At 40.3% G+C, this 11,821-nt stretch overlaps 1 protein-coding gene across 1 annotated transcript; it reads left to right on the forward strand.

The window, feature by feature from the left end:
• Positions 1-8,372: 8,372 nt before the first annotated feature.
• Positions 8,373-9,311, forward strand: LOC308645922 (olfactory receptor 7G2-like; the record flags this gene model as incomplete). Its single annotated transcript, XM_081288379.1, has 1 exon — positions 8,373-9,311. One exon carries the CDS (start codon positions 8,373-8,375, stop codon positions 9,309-9,311), a length of 939 nt encoding a protein of 312 aa, XP_081144505.1.
• Between the last annotated feature and the right edge of the window lie 2,510 nt (positions 9,312-11,821).

Here is an 11,821-nt window from a genome sequence, read left to right on the forward strand (position 1 = left end):
ACATTAGATTCAAGTGGGTTATGAACTCCCATTTTTACCCCGTATACAGATTGCAAAATCACATCGGTTATACATCCACGTTTTTACATAATGCCCTATTAGTAACTGTTGTATTCTGCTACCTTTCCTATCCTCTACTATCCCCCCTCCCCTCCCATCTTCTCTCTCTACCCCATCTACTGTAATTCATTTCTCTCCTTGTTTTTTTTCCCATTCCCCTCACAACCTCTTTCTCTGTCTTCTGAAGGAAAACAAAGTCAGTTATATACCTTGTGTGGAATTATTAATGATAGGAGAATTGATGATAGTATTAAACTATTCACTATCAGGCAGGTCCAAAGTGGTTGAACTGTTTTACTTCACCAGTAGATATTTTGGGTGTTTCACATCATCACCACAACTTTGTCACTTTTCCTGACAATCTAATGTGTATGAAACTACAATTAATTTCCATTTCTCTTTTGATGAAGTTCAGAGTTGTTTTATATAGAATGGGTCATGTTTCTCGCTTATTAAAAATATGTATTTATTATTATTTTTTCATTGAGCTTCTTATCCATCTTAAAACTAATTGCTAATATTTCCTTTATAATTGTAATTATAGTCATTTTTATTCATGTATATTACAAACTTATTCTTCATGTGCATGTTTCCTTTGCATGTGTATAGTAGATGCCTACAAATGCTTAGATTTAATTCAGATTCCCAGTTATATTCCCAGTTATATTTCCCAGATATATTCATTATTCAGTTGACACTCCTGAGTTAATTTTATTGAATTCTGTTTGTGATATTAATAATACCATGAATACCATCAATCCAGCCAGAAGTCTGTTGCTTCTGAGTGGCTTTTCTGAAATCTTCAGCTCTTCTAAGTCCACATACGTGAGTTCAGGCTGTGTCGAACACCTCTGTTCACACTTCCCTAACCTTGAAGCAATACTTTGACTTTGCCTTTAAGCACCCAAGCTCTTCTTGTGCCTTTAGACTTTATTGTCTAGACATGGTAACTTCTTCCTTCTGGACATAAATCTGTTGAGCCCCTTGGCTTCAACCCAAGCACCCTTTACGTCATAGTGAATTTTGTGGCATACAGGAGATTTTGTCTTGCTTTATGAAATAAACTATCTCTCTTTACAATTGTCTTTTCATGCATTTGGGGTAAATGGGGGAAAGATGGTGTAGTCTGACATAACAATGCCATTTTTTAAAAAATTGATGTTAAACTTTAATAAGTTAACATGGTTACTCTGCAAAAGGCACTTTTAAGAAAATGAAAAGAAGCCATCCAAGATACAATATTTGTAAAACACATATTTTACAAAGGATTCATGTTCAAATACACAAATGAGTCTCTAATTATAACAAGGCAAAAACTAAAATAGGTAAGTGGTTTGGACTGACATTTCACAAAAGAAGCTTTATGGGTGATGAATGAGCATATGTAAAGATGCTAAACATTATTACCAATATGGAAATAAATACTGAAACCACAATGAGACAGTACTATATACCTATAAAAAATTGATGTCAATATCAGCTTCTGGCAAGGATATAAGACATCAGGAATTATGATACATTTCAGATGAGAATGAAAACATGTATCATTACTTTTGTAAACAAGTAGTTCTTTACAAAATGATGCATACAACTATCATAAAACCAAACAATACTGCTCTGAAGTATTTGCCTAAGAAAATGAAAGCAAATGTCCATTTAAAGTTCAATGTACAAAAGTAACAGTAGCTGTAATCATCATCACCACAAAAGGAATAATGCAGTGTCCTTCAACTGATAAATAAAAAACTATCGTGTTACTGTATAAGGGAAATGCCACTTAAAAATCAAAACAATAAAAAGCAACAAACTATCAATTCCTGCAATAACATAGACAAATCTCAAATGCATTATTTAAATGAAATAAGCTAGACTTTAAAAGATATATAGTATATAATTGTATTTAGGTGACATTCTGGAAAAGGACAGATAAAATGTTGCCAGTGTCTGAGTTTGGGCAATAGGGTGAGAGACATATTCTCTATCTCAACAATACTGATGGAAAATTCATGCAACTATACATCTAAAAAGGTCTATTTCACTGTATGTAAATTATACCTGCATAAATCTGATTTGAAACAAACTTATTAGAAAAGAATAAGGAGAAAACCCTGAGAGTTGAGCAAAAAGGTGTTTTGTTTTTGTTGTTGTCATTGTTTTGCTTTTTTAATATGGTATATTGTTTAAAAAATTTCATCTGTTGAAATTTTGAAATGGTAAAACTGGGGCTTCACATAATAATTCCAAAATACATCCTCTCTCTCTCTCTCTCTCTCTCTCTCTCTCTCTCTCTCTCTCTCTCATCTTTAGAGAATTCTAGTGATCATGTTGAAATATAGGTTTCATTTTCAAAGTTCAAATTCAGTAATAATGCTATTTTGACACAATTGGTATTTTATATATATATATATATATATATATATATATATATATATATATGGCATTTTTATAATCTTAGCTACATCATGTGCAAATATATTTGTATACCCATGTGTAAGATTAGGTTGCTACACCTCAAGGTAGCATCAGGCTTCATATATGCCATTGATTGTGTCATATATATATTTATATATATATGAAATTTTATATATGAAATTTTAAAAGTTATTATAGAAAGATTTAGCATGCTGCAAAAGATATCTATAAATGCAAGATAATATTGAATTCATTTAATATAAAATTTTTAAGTATTAGCACACAGTACTGTCTTCACGTGTTAATTATGATTGAAATCTCATTGTGTGATCTGGGAGGATGGATAAACAGCCAGCAGACAACTGCTTGGTCATTGTTGTCATAAAGTCTCATAACTACATTAAAAATCAAGTCCTAAGGTACACCCATGATCACCTGATATGAAGAAAAGTTTTTCCAAAACTATTGTGTTGAAATTTGAAAAGGTGGTTATGAAACTAAACAGAGATTACACACATCTCTCTCTTAGTCACGGTCAGAACTGACTACAGAGAGTAGATTAGAATCTGCTGCACCAAATACACAGAATGGAGATTCATTCTCAGAAAACATTCAGTAGCTTTGAGGAAGAAACTCCTCTGAGTGTTGGCCTTTTTACAATCTGAGCTATATATGTAAATATATTTGTGTACCCACATGTAATATTAGGCTGCTACACCTCAAGGTAGCATCAGGCTTCAGATATGGCATTGATTATGTCCAAAAATGATCTCTGAAATCAAGTTAGAGAAGGGTGGGACATGCATGGGACACGAAGTGGAAGTCAACAGACAGGTGACAAGAGGTGGAGGAGTCCCTTGGCTTGGCAAAGCAAGGGATCAGCCATCCTGAATTTCCTTTCTGGATTATTGGTCTTGAAGGAATTGCATTTGCTTAGGATCCAAATCACAGTATCAACATTTCCCTGATGAGGAGCTTTGGAATTTGAGGCCCCTAAGACACAGGAACTACAGATACCCTGTGTGTGACCAGTCAGGAAACAACAGCTGAGGAGCCCTCAGAGATTATGTCTGCGGCACAGAGATCAGCGCTGCACTGTCCCTCTGCCCTTGAGAGGACATATCCTCTGTGACCACCCAACATCCAGGGGAGAGGACAAACATCTTCCATCAATAATACCAGCAAAGTCCCAAGGTCTCTTAGACTGTACTTTGGAAATAAGGCAGGAGTCACTACAGTTCCATCCTGGTGAAGCTGGGAGGAAAAAAAAAACACAGAGAATGGTCAAAACCAAGTCCTCCTTAGGGCCCTTTCCTAGCTGTCATCATTGAGAACTTCTTTGGCTCCATCACACAATTCCTCAGTGCAGCTGTAATTCTGTTAGTGTCCTTTGTCTGTACAAGGGCAGCGATCTTTTTGTTCTTGAGCATGAATTCTGCCTCTCAAATAGAATCACAGAACTGTGGTGGTGGAGGAGAGGTGTTGGTCAGCTTCCCTTATCTTTCCTCCCCAAACCTCTCCCTGCAGGACTGTGATGTCCTCTGTGTGTGCTGGAGATGAGGAATCTGGGAAGGAAGCACTGGCCCAGGCTGACCCTGTCTTAACAGTTCCTTGTCTTAACAGTTCCTCTTTATGAAAACAGAAAATTTTGAATGACACTATAGCACAGAGAGTGTAAAAATAACTTTTAAGATTTTTAAGATATTATCACCCTTTTCCAGTTAAACCAACATGGAGGTTCCTACTACCTGAGCTTCAAGTATTTTCATGTTATATATTTATATTTATTGAAGGCACAATTATATATTTCCCTTTACTGCTTTCCATCACTTCCTTGATGCAAGAGCAACCTGATAAATTTCCCTGTACAAGGTTTCTTCTTGTGTATGTATCTATCTATGTATAAAGAGAAATGACAAACACCATAATATCAATCAGACAGAAAGTGGATAAATTAATGGTGAAGTAACAGCACTGTGTAACTGTTTTTTGGTAGTTAATATTAATGAAGCAAAGAAAACATTAAAAATAAAATACATATTAAGTAAAAAAAATCTATAATAAAATGAAGTGAACAGGATGATACTGTTTCTTTGCAGCTTTTTGACATGAAATATGCAATTACTTCTGGATAATACCAAAACTCACAAAAGTCCTGGGGGAATCATGTATACCAACGTAATGCCCTGGTTCTGCTGTGGATGTCAAGAAGCAAAATGGTTAAAAAAAAAAAAAGGCTTCAGGTCTACATCTGCTATTGATTGCAATGGTGATACTTAAAGTGAGGATGATGAAGCTGTAAGTTTAATAATTTGGTAGGTACCTTGCCAGTCAATATTATTTTCTGTTCTTTTCTATGGTTCAACAATCCATAAGAGACATAGAGTACTTGAGCAGGTTTGCTAAATATTTAAAAGAGTCTCAAAAATCATAACTTTTGTATACACTTCTCTTCTTCTATAGATTTTCACCACTTACAGAGATGCCTATGCTTATTTTTCTTCACAAGAAATCCACTGCTCCCATAATCTGCAGTTATAATTTTATAGTTGTTTCTCTCTTTCTCTCGTGGTTTTTGTTTGCTCCAGTGACCACTGCTTCCCTAGGCAGGACACACAGATTCCCAACAGGAAATGTCACGATGTCGTCCCCAGGTGTGGAGCACTGTGCTGGCTGACTTGGGCCTGTCCATTTCTCATTGCGACAACCCCAGCATGTGTTATGATAGCTACGAGGACGCTGTGGCCATGGAAACAGTGGAAGGAAGCTGGGTCCCTGGGAGCCTGCCCTTAAAGGGGACATTTGGATTCCATTCCTTCCCTTTCCCTGATTTTGTGTTCCCTGAATCTGGCCATGCTCTCCCTCCACGAGGTACCGTTGTCACTGGCTGAAAGGAACAGGCCAAATAAGCATGAAACCACACCTCTGAAGCCAGCTGCCAAAATAAACCTCTCAGGTATGTGCTAAGGCAACAGAGAGCTGATCACCACACACCTCAGATAATACTTTAAAATGTGCTGTTTATGTCCTTGTGCATAGGACACGCCTTCATGTTTACAACTGAAGCAGTCTCCTAACATCTTTAGTTAAAAAGTGATGACTTTGTTTATACCTTAAAAAGAGCACTGGAATTTACCAGAGTGTCGTAGATTAGTGAGCCAAGCCCAGGCAAGGAAGCTGAGCAGAAAAAGTGGTGCAAACATGGCCTCAGGGGTCAGAAATCAGCCACCCTGAATCCCTCACTCCTGTAGTTGGTCTTCAAGGACATGCCCCTTTGGGGTCAGATTGTTAGTGCTATCACTGGTCTAATGAGAAGCTTTGTGTATTGATCTCCAGGGACACAAGAGACTGCAGGAATTATCCTGGGACCACCTCCCTCAGCCGCCCTGCCCCAGCCAGGAAGCAGCATCTGGGCCTCCTCCACAGATGAGCCTTCTTGACCATGGTCTACTGCCTCATTAGGTCAGCCTGCATTTCCTGAAGTCACACCTTCTACCCTCGATATCCAGCTGAGATGTTGAATAACAGTCCTCTTCAATCCAGCCAGGTAAGTAAAGTCCCAAATTTAATACTTTGCATGTGTCATTTAGTATTGAGTTCAATTTAATTATATTTTAAAATATGCCTCAAACAAAATAAAATGTACTTATTGAATTTTCCTTCTTATTTTTCTTCATTGTCCCCAGTGGTCATTTCAGCGCATTAAACCCTTGCCTGATATTTGCATTTATCACAGTAGGGAGGTTCTCTTTGTCTTTCCTCAATTGCCCTGACACATCCTTTCTTATTAAAGAATAAATAGTGCTACCTGTGATAGTCCATGAGAGTGAACTATCCCATAGGCCAGCACTGTACGGGTGTCAGGTGGCACTCTTGATTTTAAAAGAAAAAACAATCAGCTCAATAAGTGCAATAAGTGAAATATATAGACATCTAAGAAAACAAGAATATAGAAATGCTTCCCTAAAACGTAACCCTATAAGTGAACTATATGTGCTAGGTGTCTTTGTTTTGTACATTTCTCAACATGAAACGTCCCTCAAGTTCTTTCCAGGTTCGCTGAAGTGTATTTGAGTATCTCCATATAGATTCAACGTGTTCCATGGGATGGTTGTATATATGTATATATCACCAAATGAAAACCCCGATCAAGTGAGTTAAGGTATCCATCGTGCAGTTCCAGTGGTAGAAATAGAACATCCAGCTTCTCTGGAGTTGACTGTTCCATTCTCAGTGCATGTGGAGGAGTCTGGATGAAGTTGAGAGTGCTTGACACCAACACCCCACTAAAAGGTAAATGGTGTCTCAGCTTCTTCTGCCTCTCCCTGTGGACAAAGACCATTGTACCACAGGAACACTCCTAGCAGGACCCTGACTGTCTTGTAAGTGTGAGTTTCTTATAAGTGTGCATTTTAGGAAAGTGTTTCTATTTTCATGTGTTCTTGGATGTCTCTATATTTCACTTAGTCCTCTTATTGAGTTGATGGTCTTTTCTTTAAAAATCAATAATGCTGCCTGTCATCTTAAGGGGAGAACTCCTTGAAATTGAAAGAATATTACATATAGAGTTGCCCAGCTTCCCTTAGAATCCATCGCTATACAGGAGGACTTGCATTTCCATGGGGAGGACTTATAACCTTCAAGCATGGAGGCAGCACTTTGATGTTTTTTTTTTTCAGGTCCACATTAATGAATGCATCTCATGGGCTACAAGAAATGTCATGAGTAGAGAAGAAGGCATTTTATTATAGATTTAAGAGACAGAGGGCTGGGGATGTGGCTCAGGGCTGGGGATGTGGCTCAGGGCTGAGGATGCGGTGCAAGGGCTGGGGAAGTGGCTCAAGCGGTCACATGCTCACTTGGCATCCGTGGGATGCTGGGTTTGAGCCTCAGCACACATAAAAATAAAATAAAGATGTTGTGTCAACAAAAACTGAAAAATAAATATTAAAAAATTTTCTCTCCCTCCCTCCCTCCCTCCCCCCCCTCTCTCTCTCCTTTCTCTCTCTCTTTAAAAAAAAGAGACATTAATTTTTGAGTCTGGGTTCTGCTGTGCTGGCCAGGCTGGCCTCTGAGCTATTATCCTCCTGCCCTAGCATGTCCAGTAGCTGGCTGAGGTGGACACACTGTGAAGGCAAGGAAAAGACAAGAAGCTTTGGTCAGGAAGAAAATATTACAATTATAAAGGAAAGTTATGAGATCTGAGTGGTCATTTCACAGTGCTGGTTCTGTACTGTCCAGAGGTATCGAGAGAGCTTGGTCTAGAATGAACTCAGCATTTAATTGGAGGTCAAACCCAGTCTGGGCTAAGCACTCACTGTGAGTCCCACATCCATGACTTAACCTCACCTTTCCTAGGTGCCCTCGTGAGAACACAGTAAGAACTAACCCATCTGCAATTGGAAAAGACTTCCAAGTGATTCTGAACCAAGCCAAGGTTAGGGAACCCTCGCTTTAGAAGACAGATTTCTAAGTCGCATTCATGACTTGGTAAAGGCAGAAGGTGATTCTGACTGAATACCATGTCTTTTGACCTTTTTTGCATCTGAGCACTTAGCACAGCACGTGAAACAGAGTTGGTGTTCACTAAAAATGTTTTACATAAAGAGAGTGAAGACAAAGGAGGAGTGAGTGGAGGACTGGGGAAGAGAGAAAAAGAGGAAAGCATCAGAATATTCACTGGATTCTACAACCGGCCACAAGAAAGGTTTTGTGTATAATGAACAGGTTCTCAACACTCTGCATACATCAGAGCCGTCCAGAGGGCTTACTGAAGCACAGACCGCTGGTCCTCTAGCCCAGAGTGTCTCTCCTTCTATCTTTAAGACAAATGAGACTGCAGCTCTCCCAACATTTTATGATCTTTTCACCTCATTCTTTGCATCAGGATCTTCAGCAACATGGAATCCAGAAACCACACAGCTGTTTCAGAATTCCTTCTCCTGGGACTGACAGATGACCCAGCCCTGCAGTCCCTCATCTTCAGCCTGTTCCTATCCATGTACCTGGTCACCATCCTGGGGAACCTGCTCATCATCCTGGCCGTCAGCTCTGACCCCCACCTCCACACCCCCATGTACTTCTTCCTCTGCAGTTTGTCTTTCAATGACATCTGTTTAAGTACAAGCACCATCCCCAAGATGCTGTCAGATATCCACACCCAGGACCAGAGCATCACGTACCCAGGCTGCCTCTCCCAGGTCTGCTTTGTCATCGTTTTTGCTGTCTTGGAAAATTTCCTCCTTGCAGTGATGGCCTATGACCGCTATGTGGCCATTAGCCACCCCCTGGCTTATACAACCATAATGAGCCCCACCCTCTGTGTCCTGTTGCTGCTGATATCTCTGTCCATTAGCACTATGGACGCGGTGTTCAACACACTGATGATTCTACGGCTGTCCTTCTGCACAGACCTGGAGATCCGCAACTTCTTCTGTGAACTTCCTCAGATCATCAGGCTGGCCTGTTCTGAAACTCTCATTGATGACAACCTGATATATGTTGAAACTTGCATATTTGGTGGCTTTCCTCTTTCCGGGATTATTTTCTCTTATGTTCACATTGTGTCCTCTGTCTTGAGAATGCCCTCATCAGAAGGAAAACATAAAGCCTTTTCCACCTGTGGGTCTCACCTGTCAGTAGTCTCCTTGTTCTATGGGACAGCTTTTGGAGTGTACATTAGCTCTGTAGTGACTGACCCCCCCAGGAAGACTGCAGTGGCTTCTGTGATGTATACTGTGGTCCCTTCGATGCTGAACCCTTTTATCTACAGCCTGAGGAACAGGGACATGAAAGAGGCCTTGAGGAAGCTCATCAGTAGAGTAGCTTCTCTTTTGTGATTAGTTATTTGCTTTATACTTAGGTTTCTAAAGTGGCAGGATTCCTAGGGAGCCATCAATGCTTGATTTTATGGCCCAACATTTGTCTAAGATCATGAAATAATGTAACGTCCAGGTACATTTTAACCTGACCTGAAACCTGATTTTGCCTTTTGTCTAGGTTTTTGGGTTGGACCAATTGCTGAAACACAATTTCTTCCCTGGGTTTCACAGAATAGAGACTGAGGAGGGGTACTAGTTTTAGCAGATTTTGTCCTGGTTCACTCTTAGAAATCTAGGTGAAGGTTAAATGGGACAGGAAGATATTTAAGCAAATTCATGGTGAGAAAACCTAATCGTTTCCAAGTCATTGTTTGATTGAAGCCATGAGAATTTTATCTGCATATTACCCCTGCTGTCTTTCTGAGTGATGGGCTTTCATAACCTAAGAAGTAAAGAGAAAGGCCAGTTCTTTACAAACCATATTCTTCTGAGATTAAAACAGTGACCACCACACTCATATTCATTGTCTACAAACTTGCATAAGTAGACAATATAAGTTTTTTGAAATGATGGTGAGATAGTTGAGTCTCATCTTTGAAGGTGTGTTTATGCTACTAAGACAAAGAAAGTCTATCACTAACATGCTGTAACAATAAAGAGAGGTGGTTAATTTTCTTACAAGGACTTCCAAAGTAGGAAATGTACAGAGCAGAATAGGGCTTGCATCTGTCCTCCATGGGTGGCCTCCTCCTGGGACTAATTGCTTTCCAAGACACCAGGTGGTAGCAAAAAATGCAGGTGTTGTTCCTGGACATCATTCTTGCTCCTTGAGAAACCATTTATTTCATCCAATTCTCACTCTATCTTTCCATATTATTCATCAGCAACATGGAACCCACAAACCACACAGCCGTTTCAGAATTCCTTCTCCTGGGACTGACAGATGGCCCAGCACTGCAGCCCCTCATCTTCAGCCTGTTTCTGTCCATGTACTTGGTCACCATCCTGGGAAACCTGGTCATCATCCTGGCCATCTACTATGACTCCCACCTCCACACCCCCATGTACTTCTTCCTCTCCATCCTGTCCTTCAATGACATCTGTGTAAGCACAACCACCATCCCCAAGACGCTGGTGAACATGCTGAGACAGGATCCGAGCATCTTCTATGCAGGCTGCCTCTCCCAGGTTGTCTTTGTCATGCTTTCTGCATACTGGGAAATTTTCTTCTTGCAGTGATGGCCTATGAACACTATGTGGCCATTTGTACCTTGAGGTACACAGTCATTGTGAAGCCCTGCTGCTGTGTCCTGCCGGTTCTGCTCTCCCTGTTTTTTGGTAGTGTGGATGCCCTCCTCCACACTCTGCTGTTGCTGTGGCTGTCCTGCAGAGAACCAGAAGTCCCCCACTTCTTCTATGAATTGGCTCAGATCATTGAGCTCTCCAGTTCTGACACCTTCACTGGTAACCTCATAATACTTACTGCAGTGTGTGTATTTGCTGGTGTTCCTCTCTCTGGGATCATTTCTCCTATGTTCATATAGTGTCCTCTGTCTAGAGAATATCATCATCAGAAGGAAAGCATAAAGCCTGTGGGTCTCACCTGCCAGTTGTCTCCTTGTTCTCTGGGACAGGTGGGGGTGTGCACATTAGCTCTGCAGTGACTGACTCACCCAGGAAGACTGCAGTGGCCTCAGTGATGGACTCTGTGTCCCTCCAATGCTGAACCCCTTCATTTACAGCCTGAGGGACAGGGACATGAAGGAAGCCTTGAGGAATCTCATGGGTAGGACAGCTTTTCTCTAGGGACGTGTCATTTGCTTTGGATTTAAGTTTCTTGAATACGAAAAAGTGTCAAAATTCCTTCTGAGCCAGAAAGCCTCCCATATCCATCACATTTTTTTTTCTAAAAGGTTGAGACAAAATAATGTCCATGTGTACACTTGTCTTGAAACCTGACTTTTCTTTTTATCTTTCTCTGTGATAGTGACACTTGATTTCAATTCTGTCAACACAGTTTCTTTCCCTGAGTTTCACAGAAGCAGAGAGCTTGTGAGCCTGGTTCCTGCTTTAGGAAATTGAGTTCTCGTGCACTCTTAGAAAAAGGCAAGTTGGATAAGGTGAATGGGGAAACCATTCCATCAACATTGTGTTCACAGGTAAGGTGCAGCTTTCCCCTGGTCCTGTGGTGCTGAGGATATGCTAGATAAGAGCATTTCCCCTGGGACTCCACTTTGATTCTGCACAGTCCTGTGATGTTAGATAAATGATGAAGTCTCTAACCTCCAGCTCATTGCTTTGGTTTGGGGTTCTATTTTAGTGAGCATTTATGAATAATCTCAGAAAAGGAGCATTGTGTAAGTTGGACAGAACAGGGAAAGGTTTGTGTAAGTTCAAGTTCAGACATGGAGACTATATTTAGCCTAATTCCATGGTTAGAGCTGTGTGTCTTGCATCTCAGAGGTAGACAAACTGTGAACACTGTGTCAAATGAGCTGAAATGTCCTGTGTGACAAAGATATAAGTGA

The sequence above is a fragment of the Spermophilus citellus genome, assembly GCF_964194105.1.
Source record: "Spermophilus citellus genome assembly, chromosome: 3".
In the NCBI taxonomy this organism is placed as follows: domain Eukaryota; kingdom Metazoa; phylum Chordata; class Mammalia; order Rodentia; family Sciuridae; genus Spermophilus; species Spermophilus citellus.